Raw genomic sequence first — 26447 nt, 5'->3', positions numbered from 1 at the left:
GGGTGGGATGTAATTTAATTATAGTAAATGAAATAATAATTTTTAGGAATTATTAATTATTTATAATTTTATTTTGCGTTTTAGTTCTGTAGCGGGTTGTGGGTTTATAGGGGAATAGGGTGGGAAGTAATTTAATTGTAATTAAATACATTTTTATTTTTATTTATTGGTATTGATGAAAAATTTATTGTTAATGAATTATTGGCAATTCATTTTTATTAATTGATAATTGTAATAATGTATTCAGAGCGGGTTGTGGGTTTATAGGGGAATAGGGTGGGAAGTAATTTAATTGTAATTAAGTAAATATTTGTATTTATTGGTATTGATAAATAATGTATTGTTAATTATGAATTGGTAATTAATTGGCAATACATTTTTATTGATTCATTAAGAATGATATTAATTGTATTCATTTATTATTCTAATCTTGTGGGTTTATAGGGGAATAGAATGGGAAGTAATTTAATTGTAATTAAGTAATTATTGAAAATATTTTTGTGTATTGATAATTTACAGTTGATTATTAATTGGCAATTTATTTTATTACATATTCATTTTTTGTATTAAAAATTAATTAATTATTCATAGGTACTTAATTTTTAATAATTAATATGTATTGGTATTTATAATTAATTATGTATTAAATAATGTGTAATTGGTAATTCATTTTTTATAATTTTTAATTGGTATCGATAATTAATTTATATATATATTTTATTATTAAATCATTACTTTCCCTACTGTTGCACTCACTGGAGTGGGAATAGTAATTTTTACCCATACGCTATCCAACACTTTCCCTACTGTTGCACTCTCTGGAGTGAGAATTGTAATTTTTACCCTCTCGCTATCCAACACTTTCTCTACTGTTACATTTGGCGGAGTGGGAATAGTAAATTATTCCTACCCGCTCTCCAACACTTTCCCTACTGTTGCACTCACTGGAGTGGGAATAGTAATTTTTACCCCTACGCTACCCAACACTTTCTCTACTGTTGCACTCTCTGGAGTGGGATTAGTAATTTTTACCCCTACGCTATCCAGCACTTTCCTACTGTTGCACTCACTGGAGTGGGAATAGTAGTTTTTACCCCTATGCTATCCAACACTTTCCCTACTGTTGCACTCTCTGGAGTGGTAATAGTAATTTTTACCTACCCGTTATCCAACGCTTTCTCTACTTTTGCTCTCACTGGAGTGGGAATAGTAATTTCTACCTACCCGCTATTCAACGCTTTCCACTGGAGTGGGAATAGTAAATTATTCCTAAGCACTATCCAACACTTTCCCTTCTGTTGCACTCTCTGGAGTGGTAATAGTAATTTTTATCCCTACGCTATCCAACACTTTCCCTTCTTTGCATTCACTGGAGTGGGAATAGTAACTTTTACCCCTACTCTATCCAACACTTTTCCTACTGTTGCACTCTCTGGAGTGGGAATAGTAATTTGTACCCTCCCGCTATCCAATGCTTTCCCTACTGTTGCACTCACTGGAGTGGGAATAGTAATTTTTACCTTCCCGCTATCCAACGCTTTCCCTACTGTTATTTTTTTGTTTTAATTACATTAAATATTAATTTTTAGGTTATTTAAGTATTTTTAAGTATGTTTTACTTAATTATATTCATTATTTCATTATTTTACATTTCTTCTAAGACATTTAATACATTCGATATTTTTACAAACTATATTATTTACAGCGATATTTTGGATTCAATATTTTTGTACTTACCTGTTTGTAGATAGGAAGTCGATATTCTGTCATTCTATATTTTTTCATCGATATTTTGGCAGGTCGATATTTTGCTCCTCAATATTCTGTCAGTGATCCATCCAGGACACTGCACAGCTCCTCACAATATGGTAAATGCTCTACAGGTTCCAGATGGCGCACTGTATTGGAGATGCAGGCAAGATTATGCATTGTTAGGGTGCTGGAGGGTAGCTAAGTTAAAGTAGGCCCGCTATGCTGGTTGATTGGCCATGCCGGTCCCTGTAATCATTGATCCAACAATAGGTGTAAAAATAAGGTTTTCATATGACTTTTTAGTGTTTGTTTGTATTTAATCGTGTTCTTGTCTTTTACAGACCACTTTGTTTTTACGAATGAGCAGGCTTCAGACACTTTTGTAGTGTCGATAGAAGAAGAATCGCTTTTCCAAGCAGCATACCCTAACATTGTGTCAATGTACAATAAAGAAAAGTTGGAAGCTGATGAAAAGAAATCAAAAGGTAAAACTACTTAAAATTGCATCCATGTTGCCTGGCAGTAATATTCAATAAATATTTTCTAGATTCTAGAAAGTTACATGTACCATAGAGTTGCACAGTTCAACATCTGTTCTTTCCCATTTCTCTTATATTCAGTTATTTCCAAATTTGCTTAGATTTAATTCTCTTTATTTTAATAAACGTGGTACATTTGATTTAATCAATTTTACAAACCAAATCTCTTTGAAGAACCTATTTCAAATTGTGTTTTGAACTTGTTAAAGAAAATATAATTTTGAGAGTACTGGGCACTTCAGTTTTCCACAGCTGTGCATGCTTCCCAAAATAGTCCACTGGTGTGAAATAACGACCATGGTAATTTCCTTTAAAAATGTTTAAGCATCACTCCTCTTTATCCATCCTCAATGAGCCGGCCTCAGTGTGTCTTCATTTCCATTTGCTTGTCTATGGAATGCAGAGCAGTGCAGCCCGTCTATCCATCCAACCATTCATTCATTCATCGGGAAACTAGGGTCTAGAGGCAACACTGCTGACAGTGGATCTGGGGCAGCTAGGCTTTCCCCGCACTGTGTGATCTTGGCTAAATCAATATGCAACTGTGCTTGCTGACTTATCCAACACATCACAGCCGTAAACCATTTTAGCGTCACATGAAGGAAAATAATGAGACATTTATGCGGCAAAGATCTTAGATGAAGTCGCAAGCAATAGCAAGTAGGCACTCAAGGCGCTACAACAGGCAGGAACATGTGCCAGGCGGCTTGTCGTTCTTCTGCTGCTTGGTATTCTATCAATAACCAGCAGTACATCTCAGTGGGTTCAGCGCTCGCTGCGGTGATGCGCGGGCGGGACCCAGAGCATCAAGAAGGGTAAAGATGGGTCAGACACTCCCAGGCGGAACGGCTCAGACACTAGCTGGTACAGCTTGTGACCTCTGAAAGGAAGAGACATTCATTCCTTACAAGGTGCAGTCTGACAACTCCTGCCTTGAAGCAGCTTGAGACCGATGGACTGGGCGAGTGATCTCACCGGCCAGGAGACAGCCCCAGATATTCATTCCTTACAAGGGAGAGTCTGACCACTCGTGCCTTGAATTGGTTTGAGACCTATGGACTGGATGAGTCATGTCATTCACATTAAACATGGGGCAACATGATATTCCTGGATGATACACGCTACTAGAACTTGACTTGAGACATCTGTAGACCTATAAACTGGGTGAGCTGCACACAGTTGAGACAACTCACACTGGCAGAGACATCTCTTCTCTGAAACTAGTGAGCCACTCCCACCTAACAAGCGAAAGGATGTAAACCTATGAACTTAGTGCCTTTCACACACCTGGTATGGGATAGCCAAAGGTCTGCAGATTCGAGGAGTCAGCCGAGCGAGGTGAAATACTTCCATCAGAAAAAGGTCCGATTCAGATCTGGTGTCTGCTCCGAGGTTCTTGCAAGAGGCATGGGGCACCTTGAAATCCTAAGACTGCAGACGAGTTCTCACCTGGCATACATTACAACATGGGATCTCTGTACCGGGTAAGCAACATCCACCTGGCAAGAGACCGCTTGAGAACTACTGAACAGGGAAGTTACTCACATCTGTCATGGGAAAGCTGGCATTTTTGGAATTTCTACTAATACTCTTGGGAGACTGTCTTAAGGGGATAATAGACAGCTAAAGTTGTGTCCCTTTCCAAGACACTGGTCCCTATGATATGGAAGCAGCCAGATCGGAGGACTGCTGTCACTGCCTGGCAGTTGCTGTGGTGCAACTCCAAGCATTCATTGTCTATGTCAAAGTGATACAGGGTAGTTGATTTTGGGGTCACCATGGTGGGAGATGATATGGCCTCTCCTAGCACCCAAACTCTGTGTCACTAGTCCACAGTGAATGGTCGCAAAAGTCATCCTGCGGTGTCAGCCAGAGAGGGCCAATACTCTGATGTTCCACATTTGAACCTCACCAACTAGGTCATTCAGAAATCGACTCAAGGAAAACGTGCTCCGACCTAGAACAAGCATTGGCAGAGCCAATAGGTCTCGCCTTTGGGACCTTATACGTTTTTAGTTATCCAGCACAATATCCTTGATGCAACAACATCAACTGTTGCATGGCTAAACACTTATAAGGTCCCAAAGGCGAGACCTATTGGCTATGCCAATGCTTGTTAACAGTGTGTTTATAGGATTTCATTGTGGATGTCTTTATATCCCTTAGTGGCTAGTCCAATTTTTCAGTGGGGCCTCACCGTTGCCCCTTTAACCTCATTAGACACTTCACTAGAGATATCCCAGGAACAGCCTCTTTCTCTTTAATCACAAGAGAACTGCTCGGATTTCTGTACATGTGGCTTCATGCCTTACTTTTTATGCTAGTCTTTGAGGTGGTTGGTGCACCTTACTCTGGTTGAAGAGGGTGATATCCTTTAACCTCCTTAAACATGTAAAGCTAGCAACAGACTTAATCTATTGCCTCGTAAAGGCATCTTGATTGCATACATTTTTTAGAATACCAAGATTAATCCAAGGTATTACTTAAGTGGCTTTATAGTTGATAAACAGTAGTTCTGAATACATTTCTAGACATAAACCTTTACAAACTTTACCTGCCAAAGGAGATGTTATAGAGGACAGTTCTGGCAAAACGTCTGTCCTCCCTCATGCTGAGTGTGATGTAGACTTAAGATGGTGTTTGTTTACACAATTCAATTATTATTTATTATGATTTAGAATTTCGAAGAATTCCACATAAAATACATAATTAAAACACAATTCCATACACCAAAAAATTCTAATAAAATTACAGATTCTCATTTTCATTTTAAAAAGACATGAGCTTTAGGTAATAAAGTTACCGTATATGGATTGTTACCAGTTTATACAGATTGTTTAAGCTACTTCTGTTTCTAAAAACATTCAATTAAAAGAGAACAATTTTTCTATTCACTAATCTATACTTTGCAGTGGTCAACTTAATTACAAGGCAAATGGTCTTTCAACATATACACACTTATTTCAAATACAACAATAGTTTATAATCTAAAAATAATTATCAAACACACGACATTTGAAAAGTTTCACATGTTTGGTTGTAAACATAAGAACCTAGACTTGAGGGCTGAAGTCAGAAAAAAGTGCAAGTGCTCTGTGCATCTTCTTTTGGAGAGGCTTTCCCACTTAATACTAGCAGCAAAAAGTTTTTATAAGGTGCGCAATAAAGTGCTAATGCTCTGAGCATCCTCTATGGAACACTCTTTACCAACAATTAAGTAGCAGCAAAAGGTATCTTGTGAAGTGCACGTAAGAACTTGAGCAAGACAACTGACGCATCGAAAAAAGTGCAAGTGCGCTGTGCAACTTTTTGGGTAAGTATTTCCCAACCACCCCTAGCAGCTGGGTATTTTTATAAAATACGCAATAAAGTGTAAGTGCAAGTGCAAGTGCTCTGTGCATCCACATAGAATGGTCTTACCAACAATAGCTAGCACCATACAATTTCTTTAAAAAAAGAAAATGCACATACACAGGTGTAAATTTAACTAACCTTCAAAATAGCCAATGACGGGAAAATACAAGTGCTATAGACATTCAAATCACAAGACCTTTTTACGATCTTAATAAATATTTTAAAATTCTGTAAAAAAACGAAAAAGTTTAAAACACATCAATTCGGATGGAGGGGACAGAAGGCAGTTACGGGCCTGTTCTGCTGTGGAGATGTTATACTTTAAAAAGCCAATCCTTAAATGTCTACGTTGTATTGAGTGGAGTGCAGGGCACACAAACAAAACATGATTCAGATCTTGTATACCAAAATTACATAGCTGACAATACCTTTCGTTTTTGGGAATACCCTCCCAGGAACCTGTTACAATTCTTAGGGGTAATACATTCAATCTTAATAACAGGATCACCCTACGTACTCCATGTTTCAGGTTCCATAAGACATAAGGTTGGGGATTTTTAACAATGGTACTCCTGACAATACAATCCATACTACTGTTCATTGAACACAATTTAGAAACTCTTTCACAAGAAACCTCATATATTGTTTACTTAATTATCTTTTTTAAGGCTGTTTTACATAGAACCGCTGCCCCATCCATATCTAAACCAAACATTCTTAATGCTTTTAAATAATTTCTAAAAATAGCACTTTTTCCCAACATATTTACAAATATTTCCCTGTGCAACGCTGCCCTTAGTGAATTGTCAGGACCATTTATCAGAGCATTACACCACCTTAAGCACGCGGCCATTGATAACACATATGTGGATAGGAGACCAAATTCGAGTCTAAGCGCTGCAATCGGCGCTGCATGGCTTAGGTTACATATTTGGCGCCAGACCTTTCCTTCCACTTTCTCAAATTTGGCCCACTCTTGCGCGTCTATTGTTTCGCTAGCATAATTCAGGGTTGGAGGGATCTTTATTTTATAGACTGAAATAATATGTGAGAAATGTCTTTTCCCGCATTGCGTGTAAAGGCGATTAATTGCTGAAGCTTGTGAAATCGCTTTACCTTTGCACTGATCCATGTGTCTATTAGCTGAACACCTGTTAGTAAATAGTTTTCCTAAACATGGGTAAAAGGTTACTACTTCCAGTTTTTCCTTTCCCAAAAAACAATTAAAATGTGTTCTGACCTTACAGCCTTGATAACTAAAAATCATAACTTTACTTTTTAAAGATATTTATTTTTAAATAATACTCTTTAGTATACCAACTAGGTCGGTCAGTCGTCTTTGCAATCCAATTGGTGTTAAACCCATTATTATTGCATCATCTGCATATAGCAGACAACTCAGTTTTAGGTTACCTAATTGGGGAGGGTCCCCTTTACTCTGTCCCACTCTACTCGGCAGATCATTGATGTAAATGGAGAAGAGTAGAGGGGCCAGGAGGCACCCCTGCTTCAGCCCATTGTGTGTTCTTATTTTCTTTGAGAGGCCCTGTGTCCGCCCCAATAAAACCTTTGTCCAGGACGAAGAATGGAGAGCAATTATTAATCTTAGGAGGTTCCCTGGTATCCCCATTGTAACCAATTTCCTCCACAGCGTCCCCCGGTCTACCCTATCGAACGCTCTGGAGAAATCTATAAAGGCTGAGTATAACGGGACACCCCGACCCACTGGATATTTTTCAGTTAAGGTTTGCAAAATAGAAATGTTATCCAGTGTGCCACTATTCTTACGGAATCCTGTCTGTTCCAAAGGGATATAATTATTTCAGAATGCCCACTCTTGCAAGTGGCCAAGGATACTCTTTGCGCACAGTTTCCCCGTTGCATCTAAAAGAGAAATTTGTCTAAAACTGGCCGGGGAGTTTTTAGGGCCCTTCCTGTATAACGGGACTAATATACTTCCCTTCCAAGATTGTGGGATATCCCCATCATTATAACAATGGTCAAACAACAGGTGTAAAAATGTTGCCCAATCATCACAGTCCTGTATTATTATGGCTACAGGAACATCATCTGGCCCCATTGCACTAGAGTATCTTGCCCCTTTAATGTATCCTTCAATCTCCAAACAAATCGGTGCTCCCACATCACCCCCCGTTAATGAAGTATTAACGGCCTTTTCGATCTGATCAACTGGGTGATTTGGCGCATATAGCTGGGAAATATAGATAAACCATTCGGATTCTGGGATTAAAATGGGTTTAGATTTTTCTCTCCCATCACAGAACTTTGCTATCAATGCCCAATACTTTCTAGTATCCCCAGATAAAGCCACTTCTCGTAAGTTAACCCATTTTTCGTCCTCAGCCATCCTCAGATCTGATGCTATTTTCCTTTTCAGAACCTGTTTTAGCCTATATATCTCTCTCTGCCTTTGTAACCTGGGCTCTCTAAATTGATGTCTAATTAAACCATTAATCTCCTTGTTCAATTTTTTAATTTCCCATGGTATTATTACTGTTGGGGGGACTCTCGCACCTTGCTTATTCCTTCCTAATCTTCTCATTTCTGCCAAAACCTTCTCATACCTCAGTACCGGTGTCTCCGGACTTGGGCTAAAAGCAATATTCTTGAAAACCCTCTTAAAGTTTGGAAGCGACTTATATGACCAGCAAGTATGGCCATTATTTCGAGAATAAGTGACGTTTTCACTCCTCTGATTCCAGAGTTCAGGCTTCTCAATTTTTATAACCATGTTTGCCTCTAGAATGTTATGGTCACTCAACTTTGTGGGGAGTACCTTAAACTGTGTACATGCACTAAACAATTGAAAGGAGACTGCCATATAATCAATTAAAGAGTGGCCATATGTCCCATTAAAGGTATAAGCTGTGGGAGAGTCCTCCGGGAATCTACAATTTAAAAGTACAAGGTCTAGATTCCTAAAATTTTGCAAAAGGGAAAGGCCACGTTTATCAGATTTTAATTGGCCCGGAAATACAGACTCTGGGATAGCCCGCACCTCCTCCAGGTCCGAATTAGAGAAAGACAAGACTGCACTATTACATAGCTTGGCATTAAAATGTCCTACCATCACTGTACTCCTACCATCATTCTTCAGTATTACCTAAACTTTGCACAAAAGTGCAAATGGAATCGACAAATGGATTAGACGCCCCCCCTGGGGGAATATACACATTTACCAATAATAGAAACATTGCTTGCCCCAAGTTATCTACTCCTATTTTCAGCTTTGCACAAATACAGCAATTTGAGGGATGCTTATAGATCACAGGGTCCCATGCTATGTCACAACTGAGTAAGATGGCTAGGCCTCCACTTGCATGCCCTTTTACAGATTTTTTTGCTGTGCTACAGCACACATAAAAGTTCTCAAACTGGAACTCTTCCCCCGCTCATGTTTCCTGGGGTCTAATTCTGCTAAAGCTTTAAGCTTATAACTTGATTTTCCTAACCCCGCAACATTCCATGATATGATGTTCCCCAAGTGGCTACCCCCACTCTGTGCGCATTGTGGTAAATGTTTTTGCCCCATTCCGAGCACCTGCAACCCAGCTCCACTTTGTTACGTCATCCTCCCCATTTGCACTAGGGACCCACCGAACTTCAGGTGCTAAAATCTTGATTTCATTAACACCCGAGTTTCTTCCTACTGTTATTTCTATGTCCTCATACTTTTTGAGGGTGTTTACACTCCCGTACTCAGTGGAGCCATTCCCTTGCGCCTGATACATTTTTCCAAGACTTTCGGACGGAACACTACAAGGGACTACACTAGGGATCACGTCTATTCCTCTTTTCCTAAAACCATCGACGTTTGCTAAAACCAGTGCTGACACAACCCCTGATGAGAAAGTAGCTTTAGTTCTAGGGGGTGCACTCCTCCAATCTAAGTGTACCAATTCAACATCTTTGCTGGTGATTAACCCTAGGTCCTCTATTTCAGTCAGTATCTTAAGGAGGGCACTTCTATTCAATAACATTGGTTCAGCTTCGAACAGGGAGCTAAAAGTTAAAACCCTACTCACTTGACTGGCGCCTGGACCAATATTCCTTATTTGATTTATACCTAGTTGTCCCAAGGTTAATCTCTTTCTAACTTACCCCCTTTACTATTAACAGCCGTAGTCACTCCCCACCCCCCACCTATCCCCTCGCTGGACTCGTGCCTCATGGGTGATAGATCCTGCCTTCAGGGGAGATGTACAGCACCTCCAGGAGCTATATTTGGATCTATTACAGGGCAACCTAAATTATCCAATATAAGGTCACTGCTTGTGTCATGATTTAGCCTGCTTTCTTCCCGACCCTCTTGGTTCGAAGGGGCGATCAACACTAAATCCGAGCAATTCGGCTGTATATCATTTTCTTGCCCATGTTTTTGACTCGCATTCAGTGTAGTTTGGCCCAGAGTCCTTATATTCTTTTTGATAATGGGGATGTAGAGCTATTTGCTATTTCACTTTCAAGATGGAACCGCAGTTTTTTCTGTTTACGTTTCGGGAAACGGCGATTCTTCATCTTCTTCTTCCCCCTACGGCCATTTTCAGCGTAACCTTTACTCACTATGGAGACCTCTCCCAGGGGTGCACTAACTAAGATGTTAGCTGATTCTTCAGGTGCCTGAAGACTTAATTTTTTTTAATTACTTTTTTTTAAATTGGGTAAACACGTAATGGGTTAGTAGTTGAGAGTACCTTTACTTCTAAATTTTCCATTATTGTAGTAACATGTGCACTCTCGAGAAGATTTGCTCAAGACGAGCTTATAATTGGCTTTTCGGGAGAAGCATTTTCGGGACCCACAAACATTTCTTTTATTTCCCCTCCACTAAATTTGGATCACTTTTTTGTATCCCATTATGTATTTGACGTGCTTGACTAGATACTAAAGGAGCCTTTTCTGGGTTCGTTAGGGCTTGCTTAATCTGCTTAAGGTCTTGAACCCCTACCAATATGGGCGAGAGAACTTCTTATATGTGATCAGTATTTAATGTGCTTTTTTCCAGCAAAGATAAGATTGCGGAGAGGGTTCTTTCTAATGCATAAAGAATCTCCATATTCCCCTGTCCAAGCATTCTCACTTACATTCAAATAATTTGTTCCCGTCCCTTTATCATCCCCCTTAACCACTGAGACTCCTGATATCCTTTCAACAGAAAGATCTAATAAGTCAGCTGCTTGGGATAGATTAATAGGAGTACTGCTATACATAGTAGGCGTACTGCTGTACATAGTAGGCATATGTGTTTGAGCTCCTGCTGGAGCCGGATACGCTTCAGAAACCGGGTACAATTTTAGATCCATCTCCATATTACCAGACTTTTTCAACTGTGTCATTAGATCTGCATTCTTTTCCATTTGCTTAGCAATGGACGGTAAAGTATAATACTCCGTTTTTGCCTGCCCAGATCTGAGGCTGGATTCCATCCGCTGTTGTGCTTTAAAAGAAAGATCACCTGATTGAGACGATAGGAAACCAGGCACGGATCTCTGCGTGCCGATTGACTTATCCAAAAGAGATACCAATCCTGCCAATGGGGATAATATAGTGACTTCCTTTTTTTCAACGTTCATCTCCAGGGGAAGGCCTTCTACTTTGCCTGTCGATGAGTCGATTTCCATTTCCGGAGAGCTACCCTCCCTTTCTATTTGTTGTTCATCGAGTTCACGTGGAGGGTGTAATGCATCAATTTCACCCCCATAATTCTGATGAATGATTACAGCGTGGTAGGGAGCTTCCGGGTTTATACATCGACTCTCCACCCTATTCCCTGCTATTACATCGTTGTCCATCACATCTTCACCGGAAACCTCCTTTATCTCTTCCTCTTTTAACCCCTTTCCTCGCTTTGAGCATCTTACCCCTTTTGTAAACATTGACATCACAGATGGGTATGTTTTCAGTAGTGAGAGGTGAACCCCGTTTCTGCGGCGAAAAATGGTTTTCTGGAGCTTAAGGGTACTCTTTTCGCTCAGATTACAGCTTTCTGAGTCAACTATTGATTTTGATTTTTTATTTGACCGCAAACACCTAGATGGCATTACCAATACTTATATGACTTAGAAAACTCCTACTACTTGCTACTTTTCCGCTTGCAGGTAAGTAAAAGGGTGGAATAGGTTAAAAAAGTAGGAAGGTTAGGGGTCTACCTAGGTTAGGGGTCACAGGGCCAGCTAGGGGAAGTACTCGGTAGCCACTGCTCTTAATTATTCTCTTGCCTCTCTCCAAGGGGTTTGTTTCCTCAGGCAGTGTTCTCTCCACTCTGTTGCTGCTCTGGGCACAACATAATTAACTAGGCAATATGGACACAACCCCACACAGCACTGCACCCGAGGCGCCGGAGAGCAACACCCACTGTGTTACGTAAAGCCACAAGACTCCTACACTGGGAAACATCAGAGACTCATGCCCACTGGCTCACACAAGCTCCCACCGACACCCTCAGCAAACCACAATTGCTTCCACGTCGCACCAGTGTATCCCCAAGACACAAGGGGACAAAGGAGATACTCCTTCGGGAGTCGATTCTAGCGCTTTAGAAACCCACAATTAATTAATTAATTAATTAAAGGGGGAGAACACCCTGCCCCACCGCCGTACTCCGCTGTGCACTACGCTCTCCTGCACGCGGTCAACGGCGATTGGGACTGGACGAGTTTGGCTTTTGGCGGCTCCTTTTGGCTCCGTGTGGCTCCAGTGTATGCTTCACTGCCCTTCACTGGTCCCCCTCGCTGCGATGGTCTTGATGGCAGAGATAGTGGCAATGGGGGCGGCTTGGCAGTTGTGGAGGTTGCAACCGTTGCGCTTAGGCTGTCCCCTTGCTTTGATAATGTCAGTGGTAGCGGTGAAGGCAATGAAGGCAGCTTGGCAGCTAGCCGCGGAGGCTGTGCTAAAATCCTCAAGCACACCTCAGGCTGCTCACGACTCTTACTCTCCCCCGCCTTGGCCTCACCCTACCGCGTCTCACCTCACCCGCCTGACCTGCCTCACCTCGCTTTGCCTGCTCCTTTTGCCTCGCCTTCACCACCTACGCCGCGGCCGCTCACAGCAAAGGCACGGGCGCAGGCAGCGGGACCGGCGGCACAGGTGGCTTCTCAGTGCGGCGGCACGGGCACAGGCGGCTCAGTACGGCTCTGTACAGGAGCTCAGGAGCTTGTGTGCTTCAGGAGTGCACCGGCCACAGCAGAGAGCACCGGCACCAGCCACAGCAGAGAGCAGCAGCAGCAGCAGCAGCAAAAGCACGGAGTCTGGATTCTGGATTCACTTAAAACGGTCTGAAAGAATGCATTAACATGTTTGTTTACACAGATTTACATGTCAAGCCCATTTTAGGAATATACGTTTTATTTTAGTGTCTTTATCAGGACAGTGTCCTTCATTTGACATGACAAACTTCACTGGCTATTTGGAAAATCAGTGCGTATACACCTATTTTCATTTTTTTGAATGGCCGATTCACACTCTTTCCCCTCTAGCTCCTTATAAAAGGTATCTCATGTGACCGGACTGCTTTTCTGCTTTGTTTTGGTGAGCAAATGGCATTGCACTTGCATCCTGGCTCTTTCCTAGTCATAACTTGGTTAATATCCTGGCAGAACGAGAACTTGAACTGAATCATTAAGCTGTTAATTTAGGTATTTAGGTGCCAGTCCCATGCATGTGTCTCTGATGTGGCACTCCCCTCTTCCCTTAATTAATTTGTGGCTTCTTCATCAATTGCATTTTTTCCATATAATTATTCTGGATCAACCTACCACTGATGTGCTAAGTGATTTCCTACCTGGGGGCACGGTCCCAACAACATCTGTGGAATTTTTTGCTATCTTTTTACTTCCTAATATTTTTCCTTCTGTTCAGTTGGTAGAATATACCTCTGAGTTCTTGCCTTGAATCATGTGTTTCATGTCACTGACAGTTTACATCAGCAGACTCACATATCCACGGCACCTTCTATTTATATAAAGTCAACTCCTGTATGCCTGCACTTTGTGTGTTACCATCAGTATGAGGGATCTGCTTTACTGGTAGGAAGAGTTTAGTGGATTTCATCATTAGAAAGAAAATTAAGGAAAATTAGTACAGTGTCTTGAACACTGGATTTGGTATGCATCACCCTTTCAACACATGAAGTACCAGAGCAACCTATTCTGGACCCTCCACCTGGAGCTCCAGGGAAGGTAGACCACAAGGTCAACAAGACTTTTCCTTCTGGTACAGGACAACCTATTTCAGCTGCCCCCTGTTGTCACAGCCCAGGAATGGAGCATCAGGCACCTTGTAACCTAGCAACGAAACTGTCTTCTAAACTTGAGACTGTGTTGCAGCTTCTGTGTGAGCCCAGCTACTCTCTTCGATGTGCAGATGTCTCAAGTCATAATCGCATCACAGGAGCAAGCCAGTTACTTTATCTGAGAAAGGTGTCTCGAGGACATTGCACCAAATAATCGAGCAAATGTGCCTTCTAGGGTGTTGGTCACCAACAGGTCTGGAAAGAGCCTTGCGGTAGGAAGTGCAGTAGCCAGCCTTGTCGAGTGGTTGAGTAAATCACTTGTCACACTGTAACCAAATCACAAGAGAAGCAGAGGGACCAGAGTCCCGGACCCTCCTGAGTTCACCTCTCTGGCCAAGGACTGCAGCAGTCTCAATGGGACGTTTCCTGACTCCTGTACCACACTACATCCAACATAACACTCTGCTTATCCAGATGTTGAAGGATTACAGGTTTGCAGTGTTTTTTCTGGTGCAACCGAAAGGCCACCTGGAGTTTTTATCAGTGCTTGTGCTCTACCTCCTCAGAACTAAATATCTTCTCTGGATTCTCCTCTGACTGTCACTCTCTCAGGGAAAATGGCCTTGATGGTAGAAGGCTCAGACTCAGTCAGTAAGTGACAAACTTCTCCCAGATCCCCCTCAGTCTTAAGTGCAGGTTAATGTTCAATGCTGCCCTTAATTGTCACCTTGGACTCCTCATCTCTGAGTGCAGATCTGTACATTTAAGAAGTAAGCTGACATTTCCTAGCCTCCTGTGCAAGTGCAGATCGCCATACTAGTGCAACATGAGGTACAGCTCCTAAGAATTCAGTGCCCTAGCCTCAATTGGCACAGCTGATCCAGAAAAAAACACCACAAAGACCTGATCAATGCGGGCTTAACTTTTATCATATATAGAATTGGGAGTGGGTATTCTATTTATATACCCCAACAACAAACCTTATTCTCTTTCATAGGTATTGTCCCAAATTCTTATAGCCCAAAACGTTGTTGCTCTTCTAAAAAAAAACTTTAAGGTTGTCAGTCACTGTGTATCAAAAATACCCCCACTGAAACAGGTGTATATCCAACAACAAAAATTGTGAAAAGGCGAGATACCACCTCACGTGCACTACACCATGGGAGCTTACTGGTTGGTCCTCACCATTCATGCCCACGTTTCTCATCATAGGTAGCTTTCTCACCTGAAAAAAAAATTGTGTCCAGAACAAAAAAGGTGAAAAGAGTGTTTTGTGGGGGGCGGAGCTTGCTCGCGACCAAGATGGCCGCTTGAGCCTTTCGTTCCGCAACATCGTCCTCCTATCCTGCAATTATCCGACGGCTTGTCTTTCTTATTTAGTGTGCTCTTTGACTTCCTTATGTCTCTCGATGTCCTTCTGTGCCCCGGGAAGCCGGAGTTACGGAGCTCTGCCTCTGCCCGGCTTGTGGGCCTCGGATCCCCGGGTTCGCGCAGAACAGTGACACGCTGAGGGCTGAGAGCCGTGCGGCTCTCAAACGGACTGCCTGCCGCGAAGGCGTACACGGACCTGCTGCAACTTACCGTTGGACAGGTGGGTGCTCGTAGGGACGAGCGGCTGCACGCATATCCATCCGGTGCCTCTCGGGGCCGGTGGGCGGCCCGGTGCGGGCGGGGGTGCCGATCTCGGCGCCTCAAGGGACTGCCCCTGCTGTAAACTGGCCAGACTGGTGCGCTGCGTGGATCGGAGGCCTCCCGCAAGGTAATCCTCGTGGGGACACGTAAAGCGCCTGATCGGCGGATCCGCCTGCTTTCCCTGGGCCCCCGCCATTTTGTCTTGCGAGGAGCTGATTGGATCTACCTGGCCCGGCCCAGATAAGCTGTGGTGACGACTGAGGAGTGCAGAGACTGGCTTGGGGGTCCTGAGGCGGCGCGACAACCTACAGATGGGAGCGGACTGGCTCGTTGGTCGCAGAGGGACGGGGGCAGTGCGGGGGTCATTGTGGCTACGGGGCCCCCAGGTGCGCCCTATATGCAATCAGAGAGTGCGGAATTGAGTAGCACAAGAAGCTCGACGTGGCAGGAAGAACGGACGGGTCGGTCGGTCCTCTGCAGTGAAACCCTAAACAATGTGAGTGGTCTCCAGTGTGTGGGGTCGTGGTGCCTCTGCGAAATGTCGCAGACCTGAGGCGGCGATGATAAGAGCCTCCCTGGTAGAAGCGATGTGCCCACCTGCTAATATTTAAGGCTCTGGGTGAGAGTCCCTGAAGCAAGGAGCCAATAAGCTGCCCAGTGCTCCAAAGGAAGAGCCTGACGACGTGTGCCATGTCCGGTAGGCATCTTCATACTGCCACAGCGCCCGAGATACTGCTCAACACTACGAGTGTAGGCATTGGTGGTCTAGGGCAGCCGGGAGTCCCTCACGGATTTTCTTGCTAGTTGGTGTTCAAGCTGTGACGCGGCAATACAACAGAGCTCTACCTGGTACATTCTCCTGTTAGTATAATGGGCAGAGTGGATAGGGCGCAGCCCAAACTCTCTTTCGACCAGAAGCGCTTGAAATCCCATGATGCCTCTACAGACTAAGCCGCCAGGATGCAGAACCCCGCGGCTGATGGCCCTAGGCCTGACATCCGTGGCATGCTCCTGGCCATGGAAAAGAGCCTGCAAAGCGGCATCACCTCCCTGGGTACGAAAATGGACGCACTCTCCTACAGGATGTACAGAATGGTGAGTGATTAGACAAACATGCCGAACGGCTAGACATGTCAGAGCGGAGACTTACCTAGGTGGAGGAAGCGCACACCAGGCTTGATACTGATCATAAGCAGTTTGGAAGAGTCCTAAAAGTCCTTCAAGATAAGACAGAGGACTTGGAGGCGCGATCGCGTCGCTGCAACCTCAAGATCACTGGCCTTCCACAGTCCACCTCGACTGGCAACATGGAACAATTCATAGAGAAGCTATTGGTCACCCTGTTGGGGTATGGGGCCTTTTTCGCTATGTTTGTGGTGGAGAGGGCACTCCGTTCCCTGGGACCTCGTCCGCCCCCGGGGGCACCACTGCGACCGATTACGGATCCGAATTTGTTGCAAAAGGCACTAAAGAGTTGGTCCAAAGAACATCGCCAGAGTCCAGAACGGCAACTGCTCAACAAGGCGGCGGGGGGCTCCCTGGATGATCAGGACTAACTGTGACGGACTGCTGTTGTATGATAAGTATGGCCCTGGGGGTTGGGTTTGGGGGGGTGGTCCTCCTGGTGTCTGAGGTATTGCTGCTCACGACCCGTGGCGGCCTGTTAACCTTTGTCCCACCCAGACCCACTTAGGTTCAGGCTTGAGACTTTGCACTCATTTTGCTGGGGTTGTCGCCCGCCAAGTTGCTACTAGCAGATTGAGAGGGGCTCACAGGTGGGGAGCACATACAGATTATCTTGGGACTCTAGACGTGGGAAGATCTGGAGTCTTGGGTCATTTCTTTTAGGCCTCAGTGAGGATATTGTATCCCCCCCCCCTTTTTTTTTGGTGCTCGGTGCATATTTAATGGGCTGTGACCATTGGGAGTGCTAAGCTGTCTTATAGTTTGGGACGATGTGTGGCGGGCGGGGCTGTTTAACGTTCCCATTGTTTCTCCTAGCTAGGAAGAGCAACATCTGCCTGCGAGTGCAACACACAAGGGTGGGTTTTTTGTTGATTAGGGGTTGGGGTTGGGGTGGGAGGTGGTTTGGATGTTCTGGGGGATGCTTCGCGACCGAGTTTGGGGTGGTCTGCTGTGGGTGGGGGAGGAGGGGACAGTTTTGTTGTTTTGGTAGTTACAAATTTTATGTTGGTCTATACAGACGTTCATTCTAACCATTGGTTACACAGGTCTAATCACACGATCAACACCACCCCATACGATGGTGGGACCCAGTGAGATACAAGAGCAGAAGTCACTAGATTCTCTACGCGCCCTTACATGGAATGTCCGGGGGTTAATGACCACCGTAAATTGCCCTGATTCAGGAGACACACCTCCCACTGAACAGCATATTATTGCGCTGTAGAGGACTGCAGGACAACATAAACGTCTCTGGTTTCACCACACATGCCAGGGGGTTACTGACGTGGGTTAACACTAAATCTAACTACACACTAGCTCAATTAGACTCGGACGCGAATGGCTGTTATGTGATCTCCAGGTGTCAGGGGAGGGGATTGACTTGATTATAGTGAATGTATATGGCCCTAATTATGACTGGCCGGAGTTCTTTACAACACTTACAGGAGTAGTGACTAGGTTCCCGGATGCACAATTCCTCTGGGGTGGGGACTTTATCTTGGTCAGGAACCCTAGTTTGGACAGGTCTGGTGGCCCGATGGGACGGCTTACGCGGCTGCTAGAGCACTTGAAAGCGCAATGGTATGCATGGATCTTTGTGATGTGTGGCGTACACGGCATCCAGACACAGGAGGCTACACGCACTACTCCGCTTATTATAATTTGCACACTCTAACTGATTACTAGTTGGCCTCCTCGACGCTTATTGACCACACTCGGAATGCTTGATACTCCCGCGTACCCTATCGGACCATTCTCCCCTGCTGCTGATTCTTGCCACACCCAGGAAGATTATCTCGCCATTTACATGGCGATTTCCTCCTTACTCCCTGCTAGACCCTCTAGAAGAATTGCTGAAGCTATAGAAACTTTTTTCCCCATTAATGTAGGGTCAGTGGACAGTTTCCAGGTAGTATGGGAGGCGCTCAAATTCTATATCCGGGGAGTGGCCATGGCCAAACAATCGGGGGTTCTCATATCGATTTGCAAGAGACTCTCAGATCTGGAAAAGCGATTGGGCGAACTGGGAACAGCGCCAATTAGCGAGTTCCAACGAAGCCATATCGCGAAACATAAAAGAGTTGTTGGGAGAATATCAGGAAGCTGCAGATAGCAAATTGAAACACTTAGGCAAATATGCAACAGCGCGCACCTACGGGGAGGGGCACAGACCTGGTTCTGTGTTGGCGCAGGTATTGAAAAATAGGCGCAGCAGAACGTTGTTTACTGAGCTTAAATCAGCGGAGAGGGAGCTGTTGTCTGAAGAAGTGGACATAGCAAACAGGTTTAGGCAATATTATGGGGAACTATACACTTCCAGAGCTTCCGGTACGGAGGAGCAAAATCCTCGACTATCTTGAAAATATTAAACTGCCATTTCTCACAAACACTCATTGTGAGTTTCTCATGAGGCCAATTGAAAGGGACGAAATGTTACTGGCCTTGTCGGGAATGAAGGCAACCAGTGCCCATGTGGCGGATGGCCTGACTGTAGGCTTTTAGAAGGCCTTTTCTGACTTAATACTCCCCCACCTCTCCACACTTTTCGATGACGTGCGTGTCCGGCACAATGCCACCCTCCATGAGGGAGGCGGTGATTGTAGCCATCCCAAATTTCCGCAGGAACTGTCCCATGGACAGATTATCTCGCATAGCCCTGGGGTGAAATGACAGGTAGTGAAGAAGTGAATTCCTGTCTGTAGCTTTCTGATGTACAGGGGTACAAAGTTTATCATTGATTACCACAATATCCAAATCCAGGCACACTGCTTTCTGGTTACTAAATGTCCAAGTAAACCAGAGGCTTGTATCCAGACTGTTAAGGCAGTTCAGAAAATCAAGTAGCCCACTTTAGGCTCCAGACCAAATACACAACACATCGTCTATATACCTCTTCCAGAGGCGAAAATTCCTCTGGGAGGGATTAGACGGGTGATAGATACAATTATCCTCAAACTGGCCCACATAAATGCTGGCCAGACTGGGCGCTAAGGTTGCACCCATTGATGCCCCTGATACTTGTAGAAAAAGGTATTTTTTGTAACTGAAATAGTTGCGTGTCAGAGCTATTTCGATACACTGTAACACAAATGACTGGTTGTACCATACTGCACCTAACGCAGTTAATGGTGTTTCCCCTTTTGTATCACTCAAAGGCAGACACCCAGGCTCTAAACTTTCACCTAACTGGTTGCACAGGGGTAGGCCAGTGTGGGTGCAGAGCGAGAAAATAATCGAAAGCATTAAGCAACTCCAAAAAGGCTACAAGGCCAGGTACGGCAGTAAACCTGGGGTTTTCAGACACGATAGGAAAATTGGAAACGTAGTTGTAGTCAAACTACCTAATCCATATAAAGGCAAATACAGTAATCATCCTAATCCTCTGGAAATGGGCCAGGGCCATAGGAATGTTGTAGTTCTTGACGATGGGAGGACCTGGAGCGTGGACAGGTTGTCTAAGTGTCATACCATTCCAAGTACATAATGTAATTGGTCTAGTTGTTAGTTTTAATAATGAAACAGATAGAAGGATGTTCTTTCATAGGACCGAAAGTGTACCTCAATGGCACAAGGAATATGTAATTAAGTAAATCCACCTGGGAGTGTTATATTGCTTCATTGTATTCTGTGTACTGTAAATAAATATACTCAAATATACGAAATGCAAATCTCTTCAATGACAAAAGTATGGAAAGAAGATGTGTTGCAATTAGACTACATATTATTCCCACACCTCAAGTTAATATTGTTTGCTGTATAACTAGTTCTTATTAATGCATTGTGCCCTTACCACTCCTGTTAATGGTTTCACCCGCATCCATCAACCCCCCTATCCCTTACCATTCTCCACTGCTGCATTTCACTGTGCTGACAGTTAGAATCTTTGCTGTGAAGGAGACATTGGAGGGTCGTATTCTGTACTGTGTAATAAAACGTAGCCAAATTTACTTGGGGAAGCACTTCTTTTTAAAAATTACTAAACAAACTACTTCCTTGTAAGAAATAAGGGCTCACTTTACAAAAGTTGAGGATGCTAACTTTAAAAGACATCTGGCTGTGTTTGTGGATGTGAAAGATGCTTACCTCCACATACTGCCCCTGTAGGAACAACACAGTACCCCCATCGTATTTTTAAGTAAAAGCAGGACTGCTAATATGGGACTCTTGTATTTGGTCTCAGGGTTGCCTCATGGGCCATTACCAAGATTCTGAACATGGTGGATGTATTTATGGGGAGCGAGACTCTAACCCAGAGAAGGCTCATCTAAACCTCTAATGCACTGGGGGTGTAGCTTGTGCCCTGCAATCACATGCTAGGCAGAGGCTCGGGTCGGCCTGATGGCTTCGTACCCCTGTGCATTTATGATTGCTAAAATATGCAGTTTAATAAAGCTTTGCTTGACTTGAGATCAAGTACAGAACGGGCTGAGAGGGCTTAAAAGTAAATACAAGTAACTGATTATGAAGGGAATCTTGAACCTTTATCACAGCACAATTCCTTTTATATGACCCGCTCCCTATCACCACTCTATGCATGTGTATGATATGGGTAGATAGTGAGAAAAGGAACTGAGAAAGGAGAATCTGAGAGCATATACACTTTTTAGGACTAGCATTGAGCTAGCTTTAGCTCTCTTGCAATAAAACAAAAGTCATTCATATATATACTCATCCAACTAGGGGATTTAGGTCAGCCCACTTCATCCATGATTCAGCTGCCTGTCTTCCACATTTTCCTTCAGCCCGGCACAGCAAGGAGTATGGGATGTTGGGTCAGACCACTTCAGCCATTGGCTATCCTGACTGTGAGTGACAGCATTTTCTTGATCACACGTCCTGTAAAATGCACTTCAGTGCAATGGTTGATGGGCCGTTTGCTTTGGCAGTGCTTTTTTTTTTACTCTTTATCGTTTATTTCCCATTCTTTATCGTTTTTTTTGGTCATCCATGGGTGATTTCGCTATTTATTTATCTTCAGGTTACAATAATTCAAACAATATAGCACCTTACTTTTTCTTACAATATGAAACAAATTTTTTTGCTATGTGCTTTAAAAAAGAAGTGATCACCACTTATAGGAAGTATCATGTTTTCTTCATTTTTGTGACACATTCTTGCAAACACTGTTTTTTCAAGTAACAATTGCACATGGTTGCCAAAGCCAGACCATTTGGCTTTGCTTATGTTTGTCTTCTTCTGCTGTGAAAGATGCTTCTAGGCAAGCATGGAAGGGAAGGGCTTTCAAATTAAGTCTGTAAGGATCATTGCGCTGAACAACTCGTGCTTAATCACTATTATAGGACCAAAATAATACATTTAATAACAGTCACCAGTAAATGACCGGTCCTAGCAATGACCCTTATTAGCATGAAAATAAACATAGGACTATTCCCTCCCTCTACCAGTCAACAGAATTGCACTTTGCCGGTATTTTTGATGTTGCAAGTATTGTACTCATTCAAATATAAAAATATATTTAATGTGCATTTAATTAATCTGTGTGCTTTGTGTTTCTATGTTAGGTAAGAAAAATAAAACCAAAGACAAAGGAGTGTCCGATCAAGATGATATTGCTGAACTCATTTCGCATATGAATTTGGACCCTAAAATCCAAACCTTTCCAAGTTGTGATTCAGAATCCCGTTTGATGCCACTGCCGAAAGAGTTTTCCAATGCAGAGACTGAAGCAAGTTCTCTTCCCACCAGTTTGGAGCTACAAAATGATTCCCCGGCTTCAGACATACCTCACTTTAAAACAGACTCTGCCTCTGAACTGTTTCTGCCAGACATAGACTTGTGCACCTCTGAACCACTCTTGACGGTTACCACGGCAAGGCAATTTCATGCACACGTCAAGTGTTTGGCATCACCAACCAAATATGTCTATCATGGTCTTGAAACACCATCACCAAGTGTCTCCTCTGTGATTTCCGAGCTGCAATTGAGTAACATTGATTGGGACACAGAAGTCTTTGTTCCAGATGCTGACGTAGGCACCTCACATTTGCTTAAAACAGTGGAATCTGCAAAGCAAATTTGTCATTCCGACAACCTTTTGGCATCACCTGCCCATGTCAGCAAACTGTGTCTTGAAGCCCCCTCGCCGAATGTCACGTCTGTGATTTCCGAGCTCCAGCTGAGTAGCATTGATTGGGAATCCTCCTCCTTTTGTAGCTCTCCGCAACTAGAAGCTCCTCTCAGGCCTGTTTCCAAAAATGTGCTTGATAAGAAAGCGGCTCCAGGTTGTGGTAATTCTACAAATCAACAACACAATAAGGCAGTTAAGAGCAACACAGGAAATACCATTCCTCTCTCAGTTCATCAGGCACCAGCAGACATGAATGGTGGCACATGTGTCTCTAGTGATAGCTTCGTGGTGAGGCAACCTCTCGAAGAGCGAATCCTTTTGAAGAATGGTTGCCAACTGTCTTGTCCACAACCCAAAAAGCAACGTGATTTGAATGCAGTTTGCCCAAAGCTATTGTCTCTCGCTGAATGCAAAAAGCAAGCCTCCAATTCTTGGAGTGGAAACATCTCTGATCTTCATTCACTACGCCCAGGGGAGGCACCAGCACTGCCACCAGGTAAGCCCTGCCAGAGATCGCTGTCCCAAATCCAAGTGGGGGACCCATCAAAGTTGGCAACTGCTGCTCAAATCTTTGGGAATAAGACAAAGTCAAATATGTTAAAGCCAAGTGTTCGGCGAATTGAGGCAATAAATGCAAGAAAACTCTTGGTAAGCACGTCATTAAAGATGCCTGCCGTGCAGGTGAAAGAGGTGACTGCTGTGGATGCAGTTCCAAAAATATGCAAAAAGACTGGCCTGAATAGCATGCCTAAGAAGAGTGTCTGCCGCAGTCCTCCGCGTTCATCTAGCGAAGACAGCGACATTGCGGACATAGGCATCAAGAAGCAGAACTTCAGTGTTAAGGGGCACTGTGAAAACCATGGTCCTGCCCAACTACCGTCGACAGATAACTGTGCAGAAAGGTTGGCCCTCAGGATTGCGGGGATGAAAATAGGTGATGGTAAAACAGAAAGACCAGGTTTGCAGGGTTCCAGAAACCGTTTTGTCTTTGACAATGCATCTGTATTATCTGTTAGGAGTGCTTCAGTTACCACTGCTGAGAACACTTTCCAGAGAGCTCCCCTCAAGGAACTGCAGTTATCCCCAGGACCCCAGAGTGCTGACAATTCACTAATTTCCGATAGCCCCCTCCCTCTGAGTGAGAGAATAAAGATGAGACTTCTGCAGAACACTTGAAATATTACAAACTATAGTGCTCCAGAATGGGTTGTGTGGTATTCTAGCTTTTCAAATCCCTCTTCTGTGAAGTCTTGTATATCTGTAAACAATGCACATTGATATCAGCAACAGCCCCCAAGTGACTTCGAGTCATCTGCCACTGTATATGATTTGCATTGACATAAGGCATTGTATACTTTGGCTTCCAGCATGTTTTGTGTGCAAAACAAGCCACAGACAACTGTGGATCAGCTCTCACTGTGCAGCTTAGTTCAGAGATAAGAGATGGCGACACGTGTTTCGCTAAAACCATTAATGCTGTTGAAGAGAAACTATTTTCAGGGCTCTGACATGCTGACAACGTGATGTTAAAAGTCTTTCTGCCCGTCACTGCGCTTGTGCTGTCTACCACAGTGCTAGAAAGCACCTATAATATACACACGAAAAATTACTCCACAAGACTCTATGATGGTGCAAATCTTAAGATATGGCTGAGGAACATTTGTGTAATAAGTTGGACTATATCTGAACTAGGGCCTTGTCATCTTAGTATGTGTTACTAAATCAACAACTAGGATTTTGCATTCTAGAAACACAAAGGGCATATGATTCTCTAATCGCATCTAATTTGTGAAATTATGGCAACGTGCTCTTTTCCGTTTTATATCTGTGGGGCAGTCCTCGTGATATGCAGGTCTAGAATGAGTGAGGTGAGCCTCACTGAGGCACACTACAATTTGCGAATGGTTTTGCAATTATTAAAATAACAGTTTTTGTATAAATACGAAGAAGTATTTTATATCTTTTTATGTGATTGACTATTTTGAGTCCCTTAGGTCTCCCTATTGAACGTGTGTGTACTATTTTTTGCTGCTTTATGTAAACACTTTTTTCCTACTGTGTACCTAATGAATTATCACTATATTTGTATATGAACACTTTCTGTTGTTCAAAAATATATACATGTTACTGTAATAAAAGTATGATTGTCATTTTTTTTTTTTAAAGGCTATGCAACAGATTTTAATAGTTTTAAGTTACTTATTTGTCCAAAACTGTAGCCGTGTGAAAGGCAGCTGCATGTTTATACTATGATTAATTGTGCAGAGACTTATTGTGGCAACACAGGAAGGAGAGGCCAAGGGCATACAACTACAGGTAACCTTCAGTTGTCATTTCGTGAACTGTTGTTGGGTAAGAAACTTAATTCATCTACAATTGTTGTGATGGTATAATCAGTAGGCAACATTTCATTTCCATAACTGATAACATTTTATTTCTAGAGTTGAAACTGTTACAACACAGTAACTGCAAAACAGGTTTTCCTTTGATCCAACCTGTGGCGAGTACATGACTAGATAGCTGATGAGCACTGGGCAAAGTAGATTAATCCCCTTAAAAGTAAATGGAGCTATACTGGGAGGCTTAGGATCGAATGAGGAAGAGAAAGAGAGCGGAGAGACAAAAGAACAGCTGAATGATACAGTAATCAAGCTTACGGCAAAATAGCCTCTCTATTATCCCACGCCATGTGCCTTGATAATCAGTGGCAATACATTATTGATCATTCTGATTCACCCTCACTCAAGGTGACCCAGGATTAGCAAATCTCTACCTTTAGTGGCTCCTCGTCTTCAATATCATAGAGGAAAGTTTTGGTTGCATTCACATTCATGGTGGTGAATTGTTTACCTTGGTGCAACATCTTCAGTCTCACTGGATAGGTGATGAAGATCTAAAATTCAAGTCTTTCACCTCTTTTTTTGGGCAGCGGGGATTTTTCCACATCAATACCTTGGGCGTGGGTCTTGAAAAGAAGAATATAGTGATCTGGGGGAAACAACATTGTTTTTCTATTCACAATAAGTAGTATCCTGCCCCCCTTGCAGAACTCAAAACAATCATTACTGTATCTCCAACGTCCTCACACCGTTCGGATATTCACATCTACCACCAGCGAGAGATGTCCCTTACCCTATGTACATGGAAAGGCCTGAGCAAGCCCTCCATCTCAAGCTGTACACTGTCACTTTGTATGTTAGGTGGGACTCCCAGAGCTCTCTACACTGATCCGTTTTGCAGATTATCCATCATTTCCATTCTGGTTTTCCTCATTCCAGTTTTTTATCTTCCAATATGAATTCTTCATCCTCCAAACTAATCTGCAGTGAAGCACCCTTTAGTTCCTTTTGATGCCAGCAATCTTTGGGCGTAAACTCCTCCCAGTAAACGGTATTATACTTCACAATTAAACTAGTCCAAGATGGCCTCTTCTGGCAAGTTTGTCACTCAAGCACAATGGGCTAGTGTGGCAGTGAATGTGATCCCACCAATGGCCTCTGGAGGATGCAGTCTTCAGCTCCTGTGCAACACTTCTCCACCACATCGCCTCCCTTGCAATCATTCATACTAGAGTTGGAGTCCTAGTATCCAGTTTCCCAGTGTGACACTGCTGCTCCCACCAAGATTGCCCGGTCGCTGCTGATCA

At 43.4% G+C, this 26447-nt stretch overlaps 1 protein-coding gene across 1 annotated transcript in view; it reads left to right on the top strand.

Moving 5' to 3' along the window:
* GEN1 (GEN1 structure-specific endonuclease) overlaps positions 1-24951 on the top strand; it is a 367902-nt gene extending 342951 nt beyond the window's left edge. The window contains exons 13-14 of the mRNA XM_078647757.1: positions 2094-2237; positions 22236-24951. Of these exons, the coding sequence (XP_078503883.1) occupies positions 2094-2237; positions 22236-23977 (1886 nt within the window). The 3' untranslated portion in view covers positions 23978-24951. The remainder of the gene's footprint in view (positions 1-2093; positions 2238-22235) is intronic.
* Positions 24952-26447: the final 1496 nt, after the last annotated feature.

This window comes from Lissotriton helveticus, chromosome 6 (genome assembly GCF_964261635.1).
Source record: "Lissotriton helveticus chromosome 6, aLisHel1.1, whole genome shotgun sequence".
Taxonomy (NCBI): Eukaryota; Metazoa; Chordata; class Amphibia; order Caudata; family Salamandridae; genus Lissotriton; species Lissotriton helveticus.
This window is presented reverse-complemented; position numbering and strand designations above follow the sequence as displayed.